Below are 23,852 nucleotides of genomic sequence, written 5' to 3' on the forward strand. Positions count from 1 at the left end.
TTTAGTTGTTGTGGCAGCAGTAGTTTGTTCCTTCACTGTGGTTGAGGTGGGTTTTTCTGTGATTGTGGTTGTTGTGGTGGGTTTTTCTGTGGTTTTTACTGGGGTGATGGGTTCTTCAGTTGTTGTGGCAGCAGTAGTGTGTTCCTTTTCTGTGGTTGTGGTGGGTTTTTCTGTGATTATGGTTGTTGTGGTGGGTTTTTCGGTGGTTTTTACTGGGGTGATGGGTTCTTCAGTTGTTGTGGCAGCAGTAGTGTGTTCCTTTTCTGTGATTGTGGTGGGTTTTTCTGTGATTGTGGTTGTTGTGGTGGGACTTTCTGTGATTGTGGTTGTTGTGGGTTTTTCTGTGGCTGTTGTAGTTGTAATTATAACCAAGGGTTGTGTTGATTGTGCTGTTGTAACCAATGCATTTGTAACTACTTCAGAGGTTGTTATGGTGGGTTTTTTAGTTGTTGTAACAGCAGTAGTAATGGGGTTTTCTGTGGTTGTTGCGGATTCTTTTGTGGTAATGGGTGTTTCAGTTGTTTTTGTGGTAAGCTTTTCTGTGGTTTTTACTGAGGTGCTGGGTGTTTCAGTTGTTGTGGCAGCAGTAGTTTGTTCCTTCTCCGTGGTTGTGTCAAATATTTCTGTACTTATGGTTGTTGTGGTGGGCTTTTCTGTGGATGTTGCTGAGGTTGTAGTGGACCTTCCTTTGGTTGTTGCTGTGGTGGAATGCTCACATGTGTTAATGCAGCATTTCACTCGTATTTCATAGTCATTACACACAGGAGGTATACCTTGTTCTTTGTTAATACAGATCAGTCCATCTTGTGGGTTGCATTTTACTTTTTGACCTAGGTCTTTCAAAGAAATATCAGGGTAGTGTTTTGCTCGACATTCTATTTCCAGATGTTTTCTACAAAAACTCAGATCTGGATTAGTAATTTTATCAATGGGTTCATAATCTCCACCATTGGTGTAATCAGGATAATTATTGTTCGTCCAATCTGACCACTTACAAACATAGCAATCAGTGGATGTTGTGGTAGGTTTTCTTGTGGTTGTTGCAGCAGTAGTGCCTGTTGTTCCTGGGGTGGTGGGCCTTTCTGTGGTTGTTGCGGATACTACTGTGATTGTGGGTGTTTTTGTTGGAGTTTCAGTTGTTTTTGTGGTAAGCTTTTCTGTGGTTTTTACTGGGGTGCTGGGTCCTTCAGTTGTTTTGGCAGCAGTAGTTTGTTCCTTTTCTGTGGTTGAGATGGGTTTTTCTGTGATTGTGGTTGTTGTGGTGGGGCTTTCTGTGATTGTGATAATGGTGGTTGTTGTGATAGGCTTTTCTGTGGTTTTTACTGGGGTGCTGGGTTCTTTAGTTGTTGTGGCAGCAGTAGTTTGTTCCTTCACTGTGGTTGAGGTGGGTTTTTCTGTGATTGTGGTTGTTGTGGTGGGTTTTTCTGTGGTTTTTACTGGGGTGATGGGTTCTTCAGTTGTTGTGGCAGCAGTAGTGTGTTCCTTTTCTGTGGTTGTGGTGGGTTTTTCTGTGATTATGGTTGTTGTGGTGGGTTTTTTCGGTGGTTTTTACTGGGGTGATGGGTTCTTCAGTTGTTGTGGCAGCAGTAGTGTGTTCCTTTTCTGTGATTGTGGTGGGTTTTTCTGTGATTGTGGTTGTTGTGGTGGGACTTTCTGTGATTGTGGTTGTTGTGGGTTTTTCTGTGGCTGTTGTAGTTGTAATTATAACCAAGGGTTGTGTTGATTGTGCTGTTGTAACCAATGCATTTGTAACTACTTCAGAGGTTGTTGTGGTGGGTTTTTTAGTTGTTGTAACAGCAGTAGTAATGGGGTTTTCTGTGGTTGTTGCGGATTCTTTTGTGGTAATGGGTGTTTCAGTTGTTTTTGTGGTAAGCTTTTCTGTGGTTTTTACTGAGGTGCTGGGTGTTTCAGTTGTTGTGGCAGCAGTAGTTTGTTCCTTCTCCGTGGTTGTGTCAAATATTTCTGTACTTATGGTTGTTGTGGTGGGCTTTTCTGTGGATGTTGCTGAGGTTGTAGTGGACCTTCCTTTGGTTGTTGCTGTGGTGGAATGCTCACATGTGTTAATGCAGCATTTCACTCGTATTTCATAGTCATTACACATAGGAGGTATACCTTGTTCTTTGTTAATACAGATCAGTCCATCTTGTGGGTTGCATTTTACTTTTTGACCTAGGTCTTTCAAAGAAATATCAGGGTAGTGTTTTGCTCGACATTCTATTTCCAGATGTTTTCTACAAAAACTCAGATCTGGATTAGTAATTTTATCAATGGGTTCATAATCTCCACCATTGGTGTAATCAGGATAATTATTGTTCGTCCAATCTGACCACTTACAAACATAGCAATCAGTGGATGTTGTGGTAGGTTTTCTTGTGGTTGTTGCAGCAGTAGTGCCTGTTGTTCCTGGGGTGGTGGGCCTTTCTGTGGTTGTTGCGGATACTACTGTGATTGTGGGTGTTTTTGTTGGAGTTTCAGTTGTTTTTGTGGTAAGCTTTTCTGTGGTTTTTACTGGGGTGCTGGGTCCTTCAGTTGTTTTGGCAGCAGTAGTTTGTTCCTTTTCTGTGGTTGAGATGGGTTTTTCTGTGATTGTGGTTGTTGTGGTGGGGCTTTCTGTGATTGTGATAATGGTGGTTGTTGTGATAGGCTTTTCTGTGGTTTTTACTGGGGTGCTGGGTCCTTCAGTTGTTGTGGCAGCAGTTGTTTGTTCCTTTTCTGTGGTTGTGGTGGGTTTTTCTGTAATTGTGGTTGGTGTGGTGGGTTTTTCTGTGATTTTTACTGGGGTGCTGGGTCCTTCAGTTGTTGTGGCAGCAGTAGTTTGTTCCTTTTCTGTGGTTGTGGTGGGTTTTTCTGTGATTGTGGTTGTCGTGGTGGGTTTTTCTGTGGGTGTTGTAGTTGTAATCGTAACCACGGTTGAAGGTGCTGTTGTAACTACTGTATTTGTAACAACTTTAGAGGTTGTTGTGGTGGGTTTTTCAGTTGTTGTAACAGCAGTAGTAATGGGTTTTTCTGTGGTTGTTTTGCTTGTGCTGGATGTAACTATGCCAGTGGTGGATGGAGGTTTCGAGGATGATGGCACTGTTGTTGATGACCTTGTCGAAAACCTTGGTGTTGAGAAGGTCTGAATTGTTGTTACGGCCTCAGTTGTAACACTTGGAGTGGGAGACGTTTGAGTTGTTGTGGTCGTTTTTTCTGTGATTGTCAAAAAAAGAAGAAGATTAAATCATTTCTTTAAAAGGGTCAAAATACACCGAAAAAGTGGATTTTGGAAGTCTTCCACACCTATCAATTTTTGAAGTCTCTTATTCTTACCACTTGTTGAAAAGACAAAGCCTGTTGTTGTTGACTGTGTGGGTACAGTTGTAGAGCAATGGCCTATGGTTCTGTTAATATTTCCTTCTTCTGCACAAACAGCTGTGATACAGGTTCCATCTCCATCATGTGTGTCATAAACTATACCTCCATACTTGTACGTACGTCCCATATATGAACAAGTGCAAGCTGCAAAATAAATAAATATAAAAGAATTATATGAATCTTTATTGTTTCAATATATTCATACTATTGTCTTTTCAATTAATTTGTAGGTTATGATCAATCATAGAAATGGTCATAGCCATACTCACCTTGGACGCCATAGCTGCAATCCATCTTTGTTGAAGAACAATAACTAAAAGGTAAATAGAAGAAAGGAGTAAACACAATGTATGAACACATAGGGTACTATCTTGGTGTTGGGGCATGGCACAGAATGCAGCATCGCACCAAAGTGGTATTTTCTTGGGACGCACTGATGCTATTTCCTTGACTGCGCTGGATTGGTAACTTGCTGTGCACCCAGTGGCAGGAGAGGCACGGCAGAAGGTGTGGCAAGAATGAGGCGTCAGCGCACTTGTGTTCCATAATATTTTGGTCACTTTATTTGGTGAAGGCACATTCATATAAAACATAATTTGCTTGCTTTTCCACTTTTAGTCTACATTCTTCTACTAACTGACATGTGATCATGCCAGCAAGAGAGAATACAAATTGACGAGTGATTCCTAGCACCATATTCCATCCACAATAGCTATTAGCCTATACTGATGACCTTTCATTAACTGTACACTAGTGACTCTTTTCAGAATTATCTGAGGGCACAGGTATCTGCCTCATCTGCAGTCTCTAATTGGAGTGATGCACACTGTCAAGGAACAATTACACATGGCAGATCTGCTGGTTAAATTTTGTGCAACAAGCAACAGATTGTTGCAAAGTAACCACAGAAACCTCTGTGCTAATGCACACATCAAAGTTGTTCTATAACTAACTTTTCTACAGTTTCTACTGCAGTGTAAATCAACAGACATGTTGGAGACTGAGGCATTAAAAACAGGTCACACAGTTCCATGAATAATCATAGACCAATTAAAACTTCTCTCTCAGGACTGTCAATTCCTGCCAGTCTGCCCCTGGTGTGTCCATCCAAACACCGGGCAAGACTACATGCAGGTTTCATGTAAAAAAGATCTAACTGAATCAAACTTTAAATCTAATTTCAGAAATAATAAAAATACAACATGCAACTGCAGATGGTTATTGTATGGATTGCGATGATAAATAAAATCGTGCATTTCCTTTGAGGAAAACTCTCTACAGGGTTCCCAAACTGTGCAAACATTCCCAAACATTATAGGGAGAGCCCTGTGTATTAAGGGGATGAAAGTAACGAATCTGATTGACCATGATTGTGACAACCTCTAACAAGCCCAATTATAATGTTCTGATTTCACTCTTTATCCAAGTGCGCCCCAGGTGTGTCTGGCCACAAAATTACCAAAAATGCGTGGTATATCTCTAAGGAACCGGCCAATGCACACTTAACTGTGATCTGCGCCGTGCTGCAGAATTTGTGAAAATAGAGTCCTCATGTCTTATGTTACTGTCTTGTTTTTAATTATTTTCACAATAATTAATGTATTTACTAAATAAATAAGGATTAATAATGCTGAAATAAAATAGTTTTTCCACTTTAAAATATAGCTAAACAACATGATTGTATGATATTAGTATACTATATTTCATTGTGCCAGCTTTGTAAAAACAATATAAAGGTTATCATTAACTTTTGCACTAACTGCAGCATTAACAATAAGGAAAGTGACCTACCAGGTGTGACAGTTCTCCTTTGTAGGCATGAGCGCCCCTTCTTTATAATGCTTCCCTTCATTATCATAGCAGCCACATTTTTCCTGTGGCACACACTTCATGGTATCTTCTTCCAGATAAGATCGTTCAGGTGGGCAACTTGGGTAGCATCCTTAAAAAGTTAAACGTTACTGTAAATTGCAGAACTCGCACAGAATAGGTACAGACAGGAAGTCTAGCCTAAATCATGTGAGAATATATGAGTGGTTAACGTAAATGAAAAGACAATAACACGACAAGAGCACAATGTGCTTAACCGATGGGCTTACTAGAAAACATCATGCATGGCTAACTCTCTAATTATAATCTTAAATATATAATACATAAACTATTACTTTCATGTTATTTCTACCTTCTAGTGCTGGAATGTGATTGTAGCATACTCCTGAGGGATTCCTGCATGTCTTCATGCATGGTTTTCCACAAGGCTCATAGTGCCATTCACACTCTCCATCAGCGTTGTAATAATCACAGAATAGAGCTAATGAAACAAAAGAAAGGAATATTAACAAGATACAATAAAAGATTACTTAATCATGTGTAACATCTTCATAATAAAATGAGGGTCAGGCTTTATTTGCAAATGATATCATTTAAATGACAAAGGGGATGCTGACAGATGGTGATTATGATCACACGTTTTATTTTTTGTTTATCTCCTCACAGAAACACAAATAAAACACTCACGGCAGATTGTGGGAGTTCTCCATTTCACGCAGGCTCCGGCCTCATTACAGGCTGCAGCATAGGCTGCGACAGCCGAGCAGAAACACTCACAATCTCCTCCTGAGTTGCAGGAACACGTGTCCTTCACACAGGCATCATAATAGTTTTGTGGATCCACCTTTTTTGAAAGAAATAATTGTAAATGTAAGTAGAGGCTGAATTATAATCTGATTGCTAATTATACAGAAAGTAATTGAGACAGTTACTTGGCAGATTTCTTACCTTTGAATGGCAAACAGCAAATACTTTACTGTTGACAATGCTGCAGTGTTTTAAAGCCCATGCCTGCCTGTGTGAGTACAGACTGCAGGGATTTTTGTGTGCGTGTGCATTGGGGCAAAGATGTGTCGCTTTCCAACTGTTTCCAAACTCAAGGGCTTCAACCACAACTTCTTTGTTTCTGGTGGTGAAATCGTTCTTGATATTCCCGTCGTAATTCCCACACAGACCACAGATTTTTCCCTAGGATAAAATGAGATCTAGTTAATTTGTAAAATGGCAACCTCATTTAACATTTATCTGAACGCCTATGTATATCTCCTCACCCACCTTGAATGTGGGCTTGAGTTTGATCATGAGTGTTGTCTTCTTATTCCAAATGAGAATAAGACCATTCTTTGCCTCGATGACAATATGTATGCCCATAGTGTGGACTTTATAGGGTATCTCCACCCCTGTGCTTTGTTTGATAACTCTGACACTTTCCTCTGAAAGAACAATTTCATTGTTCTGAAAGAAACAAAACATGCTCATTTGTAATCTTGCAATGTTATTTTCAGCATTTTAAAAATCATTTTACACACATATGATAGTGTTATATACCCCTAAGAAGAGCTTGATAGCAGTGGAGCAGATGCTTTCACTTGTTCCACATGGGATGCTCTCAGTCAGGACCCTAAAGGTGCCATTCATATCGTCCCCACAGTGATCCTGCAAAGTATTGATGTCAGTATTACAAGATTGACTTTTGACAAATCACAAAGACTAAATATAAGTCTGTGCAATACCTCAGTGAAGATGTAGCCACAATCCCCGTTAAAGGAGAATTTCTTTTCATCAAAAGTGATGTAATGCCCTTCTCCATATATGGTACAGGTTCCATCACACTCACGGTCTGTACATTCCCATTTTCTGCTTTTGCAAGTGCTATGATTTAATGAAGTGATATCAAGTTATATATCCACAAATTAAAACACACACACAACAGTGAACTGACACAATGCTACATTAGTGTGGAAAGAATTAAAGGGCTCACCAGGTATTGCAGTCCACAGTGACAGTCTGTCCAGAATTATAGGAATCTCCATTATATGTGCATGGACAGTTCTCCTTCGTAACACAGCCTCCTTTACCATCAGACAGCAGGTCATCCGGGCATACACAGCTTGACACACACTGTGTACTACTGACCTATACAGTGTAACAGCAAAGTATTTAACATGCTGCTACAATATACATGTGCAGAATATTCAACAACAGCCATGAACCAGTATCTCAATCTTACACATTCTGTGTCCAGTGTCTGGCAGCTTTTTTGGCAGTCGGATCCTTCGTCACCTGGCTTTGTGCTTGAGCAGTTGAAGAAAACCATTGGCTTGGTGCATGCTGAAGACAATGATAGTGTGTTACAAAGGAGACCACTGTATGCTGAGTGTTGCTCATACTGTGCTTTGCTATAGAAGGAATACTATGATGAGCTGAGTGCTTTGTACCTACAATGACTTATTTGTTTTCCTGTACAGCTTAGTTTTCCATTACGGCAGGTGCTGAAATGCATAAAAACACACGCACGGTTAATTATTGCTCAATTTCTTGTTAAAGCAAAAACAATCTAGGACAGTGGTTCCCAACTGGTCTAGCCTTTAGGATCCGCAATTGAACTTATCCTTAAGTCAGTGTATACACACCAACTTGACGGTTTGCAGAGAGCTGGTGACTATTTTAGCACATATTGAGTAAAAAGCAGTGCATACCTGATTGGTCACTGGTCTATCACACATTCAAACAGACAGTCACATTCACATGGGCAGTTTAGTGATTCCAATTCACAGAATACTGATTCTGGACTTGGGGATTAAACCAAAGCCTCGAGAGGAAACCCACGCAAACAAGACGTTAATCCCAGAAACTTCTTGTTGTCCACTAAACCAACATGCCACTCCATCAAAATGAAAATCAGTATAAACAGTGCAAATGGAGCATAAAACCCAATGAAATAAAAAGCACTGCACTGCATCAGCAATATAAATAGGCATAATGGTCAGTGTATCTTTTGGTCATTTGATTTTCCTTTCACAAAAGGATGTTAAAAAACAAAAAATGAGTGGTTATTTAATTTTCATTTTAAAATACAAAAATGTATATTGAAATACAAGCTGTTTTTCTTTATCAGGGTCAAAAAGGCATGACCTAAACTTAAAAAACGGGTTGATTTTCATTTTCTATTTCTAAAAACAAAAAATTAAATCACCAGAAGACAGAAACGTAAAAACGCCCCGTTTTTTTCACATCATGCGACCGGAAGTTGCAATTTACAAAGTAAGAGCACGTATGATGACGGTGTGTCATGTCTTCTTCCCTGAGACACAATCTTTTATTGTTTCAAAAAACTACGTACTGATCCATGTCCATCACCTTCGGTTACATAGCAGCACCGTGCTTCTTTTTCTATCTCATACATAGCACCGTCCTCATACGCGCTCTTACTTTGTAAATGACAACTTCCAGTCACAGACTGAAAAAACGGAAAACGGGGCGTTGTTTTCATTTCTGTCATCTAGTGATTTTATTTTTTGTTTTTAGAAACAAAAAATTAAAATCAACCTGTTTTTAAAGTTTAGTTCATCCCCTTTTTGACCCCGATAAAGAAAAACGTCTTGTATTTCAATATTAATTTTTGTATTTTAAAATGAAAATCCAATAACCACTCATTTTTTGTTTTTTTAGCATCCGTTTGTGAAAGGAAAATCGAATGACTGAAAGATACACTGACCCATAATAATAAGAAAAGAGCAATAAAGCATTTGCTTTGCTGAAAGAATAAAGAGAAGAAAAGTTGTTTACAGTCTAGAGTCCAAGCAAGGCCAGTGAAAGCAGTACTTCACTACATACAACATACTGTCTGTTGGTTTAAGCAGCAGTGGGTAGAATTGGAGCAAATATGATTAAAAACAAATTATTTTTATAAAACGGTCACTATATCCTGACAGTAGTGCATGAGACAGGTAATCTGGAAAAAAAATCATGTTCACTACCTTCAGCCGACTAATAAAAGTATAAAATAACCCCAAAATAATGAGAAAAAAATATTCCTCTGCTTTAATTTTAGTAGAAATATTAAAATCCTCACCAAGTTTGTGCATGGACCTTGATGACCTGCCCAGGGCGTACCAGCTTGTCTATCACATGACAGGGGCATTGTGAGGCTGACACACATTTTCCATTCTCATTGAGGTAAGTTCCTTCAGCGCAGCCGCAGCCATCAAGCGGGGTAAATTTAATCTCACATGTCGAGTCTGACTGACTAAGAGATTGGCAGGTGCGACCACAGCTCGTCATTTGGTAGCCATACACAAAAGTAGAAGGGCAGCCAGTCGTGTATTTCTCTTTTGAAAGGAAACAGGTTAATTTAGTGTTTGAATATTATAAATAAATATAAACTTTTATTTCACATTTGATAGTTTAACTTACGGCATGCCGTGCTCTTCCATCCATTCAATAAGACACCTTCAGCGGCACATGCGTGGACATAGGAGGATAAGGCAGCACACATGCACTCCTCACTGTTATCACAGGCGCAGGTGTCATAAATACAAGACTGCGGAGAGAAGCAGCAAAAAGCTAAATGAATAGTTGAAATGTTAAATAAGTGAACTAACACAAATGCACATACAGTACATCAGACTGTATGCAAAAATAAATCACTACTTACAGCATGATAGACTTCTGGGTTTATTACAGAATGGCACTTTGCAAAAATCTCTTTTGCGTCTGACAGCAAGGCGCACCAGTGTTTGGCATATTTCTCTACAAAAACAAATAAACATGTTTATTGGTAAAATGTTGTGAAGAATGATATTAAAATATAGAGTACGACATCTGTGACCTACCCTTGTTTATGCTCAAAATGCAGGGGTCCCCGAGTATGTTTGTCACATCAGGGCAGCTTGTTTTGGACTTCCACGTGTTGACGAATGTCCCAGCCGTTCCCTCAGTCAATCCATTTGTGGTTCTGAAGTCATCAGCTTCCACATCGTTAAAATCTCCACAAAGACCTGGATTAACATAATGATACTTAATACAAAACTCACTGCAAAAGTTGGATATTTTGCACTGCAATCAAAAGAAGTAAAACACACCCTTGAGTTTTCCCTTATTGGAAACACTGGCTTTGATGTAGACCTGCATAATGGGTGAAAGCTGAATCTCGAGGTCAAGCCCATATTCGGTGTGGACTACAATGAAGAATGTCGATGGGCTGAAGACTGTTACGCCGGCTGCAAGGGGAAAAACATTTTCACATTGAATAAAGAGACTGTTTTAATTTAAGCAATTATATGTATATATGTATATAAAAGAACCGACTCCTCACCCATGAAAAGAGGCAGCTGAGTGATCACTTTGTTATACAAAACATGTCCGTTAGCTTGAACAACAATCATCTGGGAAAGAAATGACAATATGTTAAAAACCTCAGGGTATATCTAAACCTTTCCAACAGCTATGAAATGGAGAAAAAAGCTATCACTTTATTAGGAGACTGTAATTTTACCACGTCTTTATGTAGCAGTAGGGTGACTGCAGCCAGGCAAGTTGATTTTTCTGATCTTTTACATTTGGCCAGGTCACCAAGGACACTGAGAGTCCCATTAGTTTTCTAAAGTCAAGAAGATAAATATGCACTTCATTACAAACTGCTTGGTTATTTACAAGTATTGTTACTTAGTTTGTGGATTAAAGGATGCATTAATTTAAGTTTAAAAGCCTCACCTTGGAGAGAACATAAGAGCAGTCTCCATGGAAAGAATATGTTTTATCATCATAGGTGGAGATGTGGCTGCCACCCAGCACGGAGCAGATACCAGGACAGTCTAGATCCTTACAGCGCCACTTACCCTGGGTACAGGTGCTGTCAACAGAGTTCAGTCAGTTCAACTGAACAGATCACCTTAAGTACACTCGTTATAAACATTATATTGAAGAGTAATTACCAAGTTTGACATGTCCTTGAGTATGATTCTCCTGGTTTGTATGGCTTGCCATTGTGTAAGCAGGAGCACGTTTCAGCAGGAACGCACCCACTTTGTGTAATGTCGTCAAAGAGAGTCCCTTGGGAGAAACATAATGACGTGATTAATCTGGTCTGTAAAGTAAACAGCTCTACACAATGCAAACCCCATTAATAATTTATGCGCCTGAATTATCAACATAAACTATATTTTTTGTCATTTTAAAGGGACTGTTTGTAAGAATCAGAAATGCTTGTTAACAGTGACACCTGTAGCAGTTAAGTCAACGAAAGTCAGCGTCGGGCTCGTGCTTGGTCTCGCTCTACATAGACATGAACAAGCATCGCTCAACACAGTGAGGCGACACACAGAGTACAGCAGAGACGCTGGCCCTGGAGACCAAAGCTACGGTCTCCCCCGCGTCCTCCGACCGCGGCCAACACTGTTTAACAGACGGGCTTCACTAGATATAACTTTGCAGTTTTGGTGTTTCCGTGTAGTTTGTGTTGGAGTCTGAGTCTGTACAGCGTAGCCACACGCGAGCGCGCATGGGACACCGACCCGGATTGATTTATACGTGTAAGAAGTTACAAACAGTCCCTTTAACATATTTTTAATGGATGTCACAGAAACCATAGCTTAACAGGCAAAATCTTGAATATATCCACATATGTCCATCCAAAATCAAAACAAAACTGCATTAAATCCAAGCACCTCATTTAGATTTCATTGTCCATGGCCTGACAACTTCCACTATTAATTTGCAGTACATTAGGTTTCACAGTTGTATACGTGCATCTAAATGATCGCAGACAAATTTACGTGCAAAATTGAGATGCTAACTGTACAAAGAAGAGTGTTGAGAGGACAAATGCAACGAAAGTGATAACCTCACTATATTAACATGATGTAAATGATACAGTATTTGTAGGCAACTAAATACCAAAACACAGGCGCTAGACTGCCACTAAAACTATAACTTCTTCTGAAACTAATAACTTGTTACAACAACTTGACAGTAATTCAACAGCATGAATTACAAAAGTTGCACACCAACTGTAAAAGTCAAGAGCACAGATAAAGTAATTACAGAGTATGAATTAATGAAGTGTGTGAACGCAAATAAAGCCCTCTGACATCTGCTGGACTACAAACACCATCTGTGCTGGTGTTAAAATCAGGAAACTTACCAGATGGACAGAAACATCCATCTAAGCAGTGATCCTCACACACTTGGCTTCTCTGGGGGTTGCTGCAGGTGTCAGTGCAGGGACTGCCGCATTCTTTATACTCCATGTTGAAAGGGCATTTGTTTGCTATTCAACACAGAAAAAAGTACAATTTAGAAACAGTGATTCTGATATAAATACAGTGAAAACAAGCTTGAACATATAAATGTTTTGATTGCTGTTCTTACAACACATTTGTGTGGTCTTCCATTGCTGTGGTTTCCCGCCTGCGTGAGCGCACTGACGAGAGTACTCTGATGTGGTTGAACACAAGCACGAAGTACTATTGTTGCAGTGGCACAGGTCCTTCTGACAGGCTTTGATGAAGGCCTCAGTCTCAATCAGCTGTTGACAGCTGAGGAATGCAGGTCCTGACAGCAGGTTTGCACAGAGGTCTTTCTGTGGGTCAAAGTATATGATGTACTTAAATTGTACCTAAATGTTATATATACAATTATTTGAAGCAAATCCAGTTTCACATACTTGATTTGTACATGTCTGTGCGGCAGGAGAGGAGATTTCTTCACACTCTTCGGTAGGACCATTGACTTTCCAGGACTCCCCATAATATTCAAGAGTTACAGACTCCCCTGTTTCTAGAGGAAAAAGAGTTTTTTAGCAAATATGAAGGCTGATTTTGTGCAGATTGTTTTTAAGCCTTAGTATTGAGTATTTACCTCCTTTGATGAACTCATCATAAACCTGGACACCGTTGTAGTCACCACATAGGCCACAGGTCTGATTCTGGAATTTTACATCCAGCTCAACCTAAAAAACAGATGAAAATTTGAATGCAGAAATGGAGAATAAATTTCTTAAAGGTACAGTGTGTGGTACAATTTGGTGGCATCTAGAGGTGTGATTGCAGATTGCAACAAACTGAGTACCGCTCCGCTCACTCCTCTATTTCCAAGACTGCGGTAACGAGAGCCAATGAGAGCAAAACAGTTGTTACGTCGTTCGCCTCCCTCAGAGGACATCCTTACCATAATAACACTACTCTAGGAGCCACGGAAGTCAAACGGCGCCTGTCAATACCACAGTTTTGCAATTTGCGGCTCACGTTACCGCAGTTTCACTAGCGTGTTGGAGAACTATGGTGGCTTTAAGGTAACGTAAAAACATGAAAGTCACTCTCTAGAGCCAGTGTTTGGTTTGTCCGTTCTGTAGAAACATGGCGGAGCAACATGACGGACTCCGTGAAGAGGACCCGCTCCCTATGTAGATATGAAGAGCTCATTCTAAGCTAACAAAAACACAATTCTTACTTTCAGATGATTATACACTAATGAAAACATAGTTATGAATATTAGATTCCATTTCTGCTAACAGAGCCAATGAAAAGTTACACACTGTTCCTTTAAATACAGTTAATGTTGTGCATTTTTTCAACAGTTGTTTCCCTTTGATTTAACATCTTTATGTAAATTCTCTAATCTCTCGAACAGCAGTAAAACTATAGTGTAAATATTTTCAGGGCTCAGTGTAAGTTATCAAAATAATATTAAACATCAATATCAGATATTATACATAGGTATGAGGACAGCATATAATGAATACACATACCCAGAGGGCGTCTTCTTCGTTCCACATGATGACCACACCCAGCTTTGCCTCGATTTTGACATAGGAGACGGTTCTTGCAATTGTAATGCCAACCTTGCTGAATGGTATAGTGACACTAGAGGGGGCAAAAAAAAATCATCACAGTAAGACGATAAGACATTAACCATCAATGCAAACCAGCACATCAGCTGCTAATGAAAAGTCACATTATCAAAACAGACTCACAGTTCATTATCGACTTTGATGGAGTCCTTGGCTAATTCCACAACGGCCCCCTCCAGTTTCATAGTGACCGTCTTAATGGTGGCGACCCCATCCATCTCCTGCCGTTGGAACTGAATATCGAAACTCTCGTAGCTTCTCTTACACTGGGATGCAAGGATGTAGTTGCAAGTGGAGGGAAGCTGGAAGAAATCTCCATCAAAAGTCTTGAAATGATAGTTTCCCCAGGTACTGCAGATCTGCTCGTTGTGAGCCTGTCTCACTTCTAGTTTGTGGAGAAAAGAAAACATGCGTACGATATAGTTCAAACTGTACCTGGTTTTTGGTTTGTTATCTTTCATCTTTGAAAAAATTAAATTACCTTTAATTACTGTAATTTTGCTCATCATCTGAACTGTGACAGAAAAAAAGAAAGACACATTATTAATAATGTCAGACAAAAGCAGACGGTTTATATTCATATTATCCAGTACATGCATGAAAAAAGCAACATTCATCCAACACTTTAAGTGGATTTTATAGATTTTTCTTCCCAGGATAGGGTCCTTCATACTTGATAAGACAGTGTAGGACAATAAGGTTGGATTTGATATATGCAGCTCTCTTTATGTGCCAGTGAGTGTACATACCAGTGCTGGCTACAAGCAGTCCAAGGTAGATGGTAAGCCATGGTATCACCCATTCAAGTAGCATCCTGGCTGTTCTCATAATCCTTGAGTAGTCCCTGTCCTGACAGGGATGGTTGAGTTAACTGGTTCCACACTACCAATGTCATGTTATATATTTCATTGGGTGTTTGCAGATAAGGAGGGGTAAAAGAGACATTTCGGGTGTGACCCATTGTGGTTTTTGCCTCCATTAAGATCACACCCATGAAGAGGTTGCTTATGATAACATTTCATCTACATACAGTCTGTCTGTGTAAAAAAGCGTCCTCACTCTCAGTCACTCTCAGTCTCCATAGCTCTATGTTGATCTTTGGTAAACATTAATTGATGTATGTAAGAACAATCTTTTAAGTTCAGCTGTCATATAGTTTCAGTTGGTGATACATCGCACAATATGCTTCAATTATGATATACCTTTTATTCATGTCCTGTTTTGAGAGGGGAAGATTAGTATTTAGTGTACTCTTCTCACTGATCCATAGCATTTTAAGCTGTGGGTTGTGCCTCCATATTGATTAAGTAAATTCATAGCTCACTTAGTTATACACTATACATGGCTTATAGACCTTTGAAATGGGTGACTGTCCAGCATGTCCTTTTTCCAGAATCAGATGGGTTCTATGGGTCCCCACGAGTCTCCCTTCTACAGACATGCCCACTTTATGATAATCACATGCAGTTTGGGGCAAAAACCATGCAGTTGTTTGCATGCAGTACAAATGTGTTATTTTCACCTTTTCTAAAATGGTGTATTTAATTATTTTTGATAATTTTATAAAATGACCTGTGGTGACCTCTAGGATAATCTTTACATAAACTTTACAGCCACAAACTAAAGACCTAGAGCATTCAGAGGATGGATGGCTTTCCTAGATAGATTGACAATAAGGTTGTTTCTGAGCAGTTTCCACAACAGAAGTGCTCGCCATCGAATCGCTGAAAAATTAAATTCTTGTAGAAATCTCCAAATGTCAAACGTTTTTGATAACAAAAATCACAGCATGACTTTTTCTATGGTGTTCCTCGAGGTCTTGGTGTCTCAATGTGGTATTTTGGAGGTATTATTGATCATTTTGATCAATTCTTGAGTAGTAAAAAATGGTTACATTTTGCACCAAATCTGTGTAACAAATGGTATCAACCTAAAAATTGCTGCAACAGTTTATGAGACATAAATGAGCATGGGGATGGTCATCATATACTTCTATCATAATGTTTTAAACCCTTATATACTTTTACAATATAATAATATACAATTTATTTTAGAACGTTAAATAACCCTCCAAATTTACGCTAAATTTTGGTGAGGAAAAACTGTCATGGCTATTTTCAAAGGGGTCCCTTGACCTCTGATCTCAAGATATGTAAATTAAAACTCTGAGATGAACTGAGTGAAAACTGTATCTTATTAAACAGATGTTGACAAACAGCATAATTCGCAGCTGAAAAAAGGTAATAAATCGCAATATATCTTATCGCAATACTCAGTATATTGCAAATTTGCAACAAGATCATATCGTGACTTAAGTATCGTGATAATATCGTATCGTGGGGCCTCTGGTCATTCCCACATAGTTAAAATATATATACTTTTTCAGTCCCACGAAAGAAAATTGCTCTGTTGACCAACTGTGGTATAATTGTGGAGCTGTAAAATGTCAGACACAACCCTGTGAAAATAATTTTAATCACAGATATTATTACAATTATATTATTAATTATATGAATACAAAAATAACAGCCAAACCCTGACAAGTCAATAGAGGAGCTGAGTCATAAACAGAGTTGCACCTTTGATAAATTGATAAATACACTCTCTACATCTGCAGTTACTTTGAAACATGGTCACAGGTTGTCATTGGCAAAATGGTTGCCAATCTTAACTGATATGAGTCTGTGAGGGTGCAGACACCAAAGAGAGATAGTGATGGAAAATGAATGAAAGCCCTCATTCTTGAAGTATTTTGGTTTAGTTTCTGTCTGTGTCTATTTGCAAACCTAAATGATCTGAAACCAGTGACAAGCTCAGTGCAAAACATCAACTTCCACATTACAGAATTGTGGGTATGGCTCCCTAACGTAATAACACATCCCTATAATGTGGTAATCCGTCTCAGTGAAATTGAAATTCAACCAGGAATTATAGATTCAGCAAATTCGTGCTTAATATAAGGTGAATTAATGACTAATAAGAAAGACGTCTTTCAAGATCAGTTACTGGTTTTGTGGTGAGAGTAGTGGTCATCATCAGTGGGGCCTACCTTCTTCCATCAGCTGTTGCATATCTGCAGTTTTTTCACTGGCAACAGGAAGACACCTGGTCAGGTACAGAGGAAATCCTGCTGCACACACACCAGTATCCATCTGTTCCATAACTTGGCTCGGTCACCTAGTGAAACAGAGAAACGTGTAGTGTGAAAGCTATTACAGTCAGATATACAGTACATGCAATCATTAAAAGATCAAAACAACAATCAACCTTTTGCTGAAATGTTATTCATATAGTTTTGTCATCCACCTGTCTGGATTGTATTACACTGTGGCTTCATATAAATTGCCAGATATAATATTACAGTTACAATACCACACCTTGTATAAATACAAAAACCTTTGGAGTTCAAAATATTTTATCTAGAGCTCTTTGATCAACACTTCTCAGATGTAGCCGCAGCAACACAGCCGACATCAAAGCCTTCTGTAAGCCTTAAAATCTCATTAACACAGGAATAATTTCCAAAACTTACTAAAGGACCTGAATTTAGCGACTGAGACCGTAATGACTTATGCCAAAAAACTGCTGACTTACTATTTCTGGAGAGAAGTTGATCCAGCAACTATAACTTCTGAAAATTTATTTGAATCATCACATATAGGTACATACATGAAATTTGACATCTGCATTTAACCCATCCTAAGCTTTTAGGAGCAGTAGGCTGCTGCCAAGCGCCCAGGGAGCAACTTGAGGTTCAGTGTCTTGCTCAAGGACACTTCGACATGCAGACAGTGGAGCTGTCATTGGCTCTGCCACAGCCAACCCCGCCACTTAAAATGCATAGCTTCTTAAAGGTACAGTGTGTAATCTGGCGGCATCCAGCGGTGAAGTTGCAGATTGTAACCTCTCCCATGTGCCAAGCGTGTAGAACAACTACAGGGGCCGACGTAAAAACGCAAATGGCCTATCTGCTGTTGTAGGAGTAGAGTGGGTCATTTGGAGCAGAGCCAGTGCGTAGAGTGTGTTTGTGTGTACGTGGGAAGTGAGCAAACAAGTGAGCGAGTGGCGCAGAAGACTGTTAGTTTAGCTTTGAGATTATCAAGTGAATGTACAGCGGAAGTTGCAGTTTGTGCAGAAATAAATGCTGCAGCTCCTCGCGACCAACAGAGGTTTACTGTGTCTTGTTTCCCGGTGGCTGAGTGAAGTGACGGGGGTTTACTCCGGAGTGAGTAACGTTATTGACTCCGGCCCAAGCAGGAAAAGTTAACACAGTAGTTTATCCGACAGTAGTTCAACACTCATTTTAAATAAATTATTCTGTTTTTCAAGCTGCATGGCCAGATACATCAACAACTCTCTCTCCATTGCACAAATGGATGACCAGAACATCGTCAACGAGTTTTTACCCAGTCAGATGATCACTCAGGATGGCACGAATGTTTCTTCCTGCAGGTTTGTTCTCCTTTAAGCCATTTATGGTCATGCAAACAGAAAGGCTTGCCATGACAAATAGCAAACAGAAAGGCTTGTCCTGACAAATAGCAAACAGAAAGGCTTGCCCTGACAAATAGCAAACAGAAAGGCTAGTCCTGACGCACAACAAACAGAAGGGTTTGCCTGTTACACAGTAGTTAAAAAAGTCAAATTTAAGCTGAAACCTGTTAATGAACTGGGGGTTTTCATGGATATGTGTTATATTTTTGTCAGTATTTTAGTTTGTTTAGTCAGCGATTCTGGAGAAAGACTGTTGATATTTGAACTGAACACCCAAACAAATACCCCCCTCCAGATTTACTGTCCCTCTCGCTCCCACTGCCTTTCTCTTTATACATCCATGGCATTTCTCCTGTCCTGTGAACGAGCACGAACGCTCCTTGTTGCTGATTGGCTGGAACAGTGTTGTATGGCTCAAGTTTGTTTGTTTCCCATTTACAGAGCCAGGGCCGCGTATAGATCAGACTGGCATCGCGTCATCACCAAGGCCACGCCCCAATTCGGGGGATAGAAAACCGAAGATCCCATAGACGTCAATGCAATTTGATGTGTGACGTTTGAAATGTTTGTTTTATAGACATGTCTGATATTTATTTTGTGACCTTGCCTGAAACTGAGGGTTTGCGATACTTTAATGGTTGATCGTCGTGCTTCAGTCTTCCCCTGTCCGAGTGGGTGAATAACCCAACACAGTGGCAAGATATTGCTTATCCGGAAATCTATAAAGTTGTGCAGGCATGACGTATTTTTGTAGGCCAACTCGGAAATTAGAATCACACGGGTTCCCTCAACAAAAAGGCAATGGGATTTTTCCATTGAGTTTTGGATTATGAAGAAAATAATCTCTGTGGCGAACAAACGTTTATACTACTTACAAGTTTTGTTCCGTAAAATAATATCCACAAATGAACATCACTTTTAGGATTTTTGAGGCGTGAATGCAATCGCCCGAAGTAAAAAGCTAACGTTAGGCTATAACTAAACTAACTACACGGTCGCATGAGCGCGAGTATACAAAACGAGGCTGTAAAGGTGGACGAGTCAGCGTGATGACGTCTTGTAGTCTCATTTAGCCACTTGTTAGCAACAGTATTTTTTAAGACGCGTAAAAGCTTCAAAATTCACAAGTGGAGTATTTACTGACGTATTTTATATTGTAGAACAAAACGTTAAAAACCCTTTAGCTTGTGTTAACTACAGACCTTATTTTAGGCATCTAACTAAAAACCCATTTAAAAAACCCATTGACTTCCAGGCGGGGAAACCGGGTTTTAGGACTCATTCTTGCTGCATTCTATAACACTACATTTGATTGAATCAGCAGGTATCGTTAGGCTAAGTGTTGTCTGTAAATAATCAACCTGTTAATAGCCAACTTTGATCTTTAGGCTGAGATGTAGTTGGGAGTTACTGCTATACTGTGTGACTGAACTGTCACAACATCATTTGAGGATTTACTACACTGACTGTGAATATTCACGTATGTTATTTGCCTCAAATCTCAGTGTGAAAGCCTTGGTTAACCCGCTACAGAAACAGCTTTTCTGCATTTCCCCATTTCTATCAATATGTGACAGCGAGTTTCTTTCCCCCAAAAGGGGGCACGGCCTTGGCGATGACTCAATGCCGGTCTGGTCTATGAACACCAGATTGTTTCTTCAGCGCACACAAACACAACAGACAGCTAGTAGACCGTGAGAAGAAAAGTGTATTGGATTCCAAGGAAAAACATGGCCATATTTGTCCTTGGAGGAGCTCCCAGGAGCCATTTGAATACATGCAAAATAATGGCATTTGCATGGCATTGTCGGTGTTTGTCCTTGGAGGAGCTCCCAGGACAAACATGGCATTGGGAGCTCCTCCAAGACAAACGTGGCATTGGCCACGTTTGTCTTGGAGGAGCTCCCAATGCCCTGTTAGTAGCTATTTGAGTACATGCAAAATAATTTAATATTCCACTTTTATTTCAAAGAACCCCAGATGAACCGTAATCATCACGTAAAAGTAATCATACTTTAGCAATTTCAAGCTTTTATAAGGCTAAACGTGCTGTGATGGTCACAGGCTATATGATCATCCCACCATCTGCAGTGATTAATAACCTCCTGAATAAAAAAACAAAACTGAATGCAATGTTTAAACATTGTTATTGTGGACTCGAGGGTGGTAAAACATAGTTAGCGTGTGAAGGACAAAGTCCCTAAGGCTAGGGCCTGGTTAGTTTGCAGCATGGAGTGTTTGCTGAATGTGTGCACTGTTTGTCTGTATTCAATTTGTTGTTTCACTGCTTTACTGAAATATTTACACCATGTTTGTGGTAAAAGAAATTCTGGAATTCAGTATTGGTAATGGTAGTGGTTTCTTTACTCAATACTGAGCCTTTGCAACAATGTCAGGTTAACATTCAGGGCCAATTAATCTTGTTCAATTTGTACAGTAATGCAGTGTACATTTTAGGGCATCTTTAAACTTTAGCATCAGTTCTCAGACATCAGGAAACACGGCATGATTCCTTAGACCAGGGCACAGAAAACACATTGTCAAGTAAGGTGTCTTGTGTCAGGCTGATTCAAAACTAAACTGATGGGACACTCAGCAAACAAACTCACCTCATCTTGACTTTGGCCTCCTCACAGCTGTCTGATGCAAAGTAAACGACCTGAAATCTTCTGATGATGCATTTGTGCTTTGGTGCAATTCTTCAGGCAAGCTGTAAAAAAAAACAACACAATAAAGATGTTGCACACATTGAATGAAGGTGCTACAATCTCACAGCACTGTACCTTACGCTTCAGCCTGCAGATATTTATGTACTTTTATTAGTCGCAAAGACTTTTGACACAAGAAACAGCCTTGTGCTCCAAATTGCTCCTGGGCTCAACTACCTATGGACTGATATCTACATGTTGCACACACTGTATGTATACACCAGCCCAGGAAAGAAAAAGAAGAAGAAATATGCAATATAAGAGGAATCGAGAAATCACGTTTCACATGCATGTTATCTTAATCTTCAAAGGAACCCTTTAGGAATAACAATCATAAGTTTAAGTCTTGAATTGTTTCCCTTGGTGTTTTCTTTCTTTCTAAGATAAAATAAAAGGTAAACAAACAATGGCTTACAAAATACAACCAAAAAAGACACTCCAAACACAGACATAATTGGAAATGCAAATATGGCAGCAGCACCTCTACATTGCCTTTTCAGCATAACTGTAGTGTACTCTTAACAGGATTTATCAGAGACAAAAACATTTCTCTTTAGTGTACATGAGATAAATACAAATACAAAACAAGCACTAATGTTCCCCAACATTATCATTTATAACTGTTTCCTACCGTTTTTCAAGCTGACGACCTCCCATTTTTCCAAATAAACCATTAACATTTTTCTTACCATTTGCAACGGCTGCTACCGTTAATTGGACTTCCGGTAGTTCCTGTTAGCCCCCTGACTTCTACGCTGTTGTTACAGAAACCGGGTAAAGTAGTCTATACACCCCCTACTGTTTGACATGGGTATGAACAGCAGCACTGCAATAGCAGAAAATAGTTAAGAGTTTTCTTATTTTCTGGTATCTTCTTTTCCCCTCCCACCTTTCCCATGTATATAGTATAGTAGTAGTAGCAGTGGGATAAGATGAAACTATAATCCCCAGCAGGGGAACTGAGCATTACAGCAGCACAAAAATAGACCAGGTAGATATGGATAGGAACAGGAAGTGCTGCAGGGATGACATATTTTTGTAGGCCAACCAGGAAGTTAGCATCGCCCTGGTTCCCTCCACAAAAAGCCAATGGGATTTTTCCATTGGCTTTTGGATTATTGCAGAAAATGAGCTCTGTGGCAAACACACGTTTATGATACTTACACGTTTTGTTCAGCCAGATAATCTCCACAAATGAACACCGCTTTTATGATTTTTGAAGCGTGAATGCAAGTAAAAGCTAACGTAACGAACTACAACCTGGTCGCATGAACGCGACTATACACAACGAGGCTGTAAAGGCGGACGAGTCGGCGTGATGACGTTTAGTAGTCTTATTTAGCCACTTGTTAGCAACCGTCTTTATAAAGACGCATCAAAGCTTCAAAATTCACGAGTGGGGTATTTATTGTTGTAGAATAAAATGTTAAAATCTCTTTAGCTTGTGTTCTGCACTCGCCGAAATTGAGCCAATCGCAACGCACGACTGCAGCTTCAGTTACACTGCGCATGTGTTATACCCCATACCCCAAGACCCATGTCCACCCGTGACCCAGCCTCCTTTCCATAGGCCTTGGTTTTAGGACTCATTCCTGTAGCACTCTATTCTAGTGGAGACCCCAAAGTTTTCAAAGATACAAATATGTCAGTCTGAACTTTGTGGGGGAAAAACATTATGGAGTCCAGGATTCATAGATAGTGGAAATTACCTTTCCAAACATCAATATTTGTTTAATGAATCAACAGTTATGTCTGTTGTGTTGTTTCTATGCACCACTCTGGTTTCTGATGTTATGCTTGTCACCAGTGCTGTTTTGCTGATCTGTTTATATATGGATCAGACACCAACTTTTTGGCATAAACTGTTTTAAACATTGGCTCATTCATGGCTGAGTTAAGCCCAATCGTGCTCAGGCAGATGCACAGCATAATCACCTGACACTTCTCACTATTACTGCTGACAGCTCACCAACGCTGTTTGCTGCCTCAGCTCCCTCCACCACCCCAACCTCCTCCTTATGGGTAATAATGATTTAACTAAATTTTAATGATCATGTATCTTTTTTCCGGCAGAATCCTCACAACTGCTTAGATTCACTGAGAGCTCCCTCAAAAAGCAGAGATCTTTATCCACACTAACAAACACTGTCATATTAATGCAGATGCATCAAACACACGCAGAGACAGAGGGCTGACATTACTGACCCCTCTCCATTTCAGCACCTTGGACTGCACTCTCACGCTGACACACGGGCTGTCCAGGCTGGAGCTTCAGTTCAGAGCTCCAATCGTCTCGCCCGATATTCACTTTGTCTACTCCACCGAATGCAGTTAAGATGCTTGATCCTGCTGTACTCAGTTCTATTGTTCAGTTTGCAAACCATGTTTTATTTGATACAAAATTATAGTTTACTTTCCTTTGTGAAGGACCACATACGATTTATCTTTTGGGTCTGTGTGAAATTAATAACATGTCTTTTTGGATACATTTAATTTTTTTAAACTGATAATCATGATTATAAAAACAAGTGCCTAAGTAACAACAAACAGCAAAACACAGAAACAATAAGCAAACAATAAACGTTTGCACACACAAAACAATAATGGAGATGAGA

At 39.7% G+C, this 23,852-nt stretch overlaps 1 protein-coding gene across 1 annotated transcript; it reads right to left on the reverse strand.

Annotated features, from left to right (window-relative positions):
* Nucleotides 1-1,307: 1,307 nt before the first annotated feature.
* On the reverse strand, nucleotides 1,308-21,893 carry LOC119487343 (mucin-5AC-like). Its single transcript, XM_037768143.1, has 33 exons — nucleotides 21,869-21,893; nucleotides 21,139-21,239; nucleotides 17,085-17,212; nucleotides 14,785-14,884; nucleotides 14,517-14,549; nucleotides 14,159-14,420; nucleotides 13,934-14,048; nucleotides 13,045-13,135; nucleotides 12,851-12,963; nucleotides 12,556-12,766; nucleotides 12,329-12,454; nucleotides 11,121-11,238; nucleotides 10,900-11,038; nucleotides 10,682-10,786; nucleotides 10,502-10,571; nucleotides 10,269-10,406; nucleotides 10,020-10,184; nucleotides 9,842-9,936; nucleotides 9,601-9,727; nucleotides 9,260-9,515; nucleotides 7,627-7,676; nucleotides 7,415-7,515; nucleotides 7,166-7,320; nucleotides 6,918-7,056; nucleotides 6,733-6,840; nucleotides 6,460-6,639; nucleotides 6,133-6,372; nucleotides 5,872-6,028; nucleotides 5,537-5,665; nucleotides 5,146-5,296; nucleotides 3,624-3,667; nucleotides 3,310-3,498; nucleotides 1,308-3,189 (listed from the first exon to the last, which is right to left on the reverse strand). Exons 4-33 carry the CDS (start codon nucleotides 14,861-14,863, stop codon nucleotides 1,454-1,456), a joined length of 5,622 nt encoding a protein of 1,873 aa, XP_037624071.1. The 5' UTR covers nucleotides 14,864-14,884; nucleotides 17,085-17,212; nucleotides 21,139-21,239; nucleotides 21,869-21,893; the 3' UTR covers nucleotides 1,308-1,453.
* Between the last annotated feature and the right edge of the window lie 1,959 nt (nucleotides 21,894-23,852).

The sequence above is a fragment of the Sebastes umbrosus genome, chromosome 4 (genome assembly GCF_015220745.1).
Source record: "Sebastes umbrosus isolate fSebUmb1 chromosome 4, fSebUmb1.pri, whole genome shotgun sequence".
Taxonomy (NCBI): Eukaryota; Metazoa; Chordata; class Actinopteri; order Perciformes; family Sebastidae; genus Sebastes; species Sebastes umbrosus.

Bases quoted from the DNA above. Each gene is read 5' to 3' on its own strand.
- LOC119487343 (XM_037768143.1), bottom strand. From the start codon at position 14,863: ATGAGAACAGCCAGGATGCTACTTGAATGGGTGATACCATGGCTTACC. The intron at 7,516-7,626 runs GTAGGTACAAAG...CATTGTCTTCAG, and splicing joins AGGAAAACAAATAAGTCATT to CATGCACCAAGCCAATGGTT. The intron at 3,499-3,623 runs GTGAGTATGGCT...TTTATTTTGCAG, and splicing joins TTGCAGCTATGGCGTCCAAG to CTTGCACTTGTTCATATATG.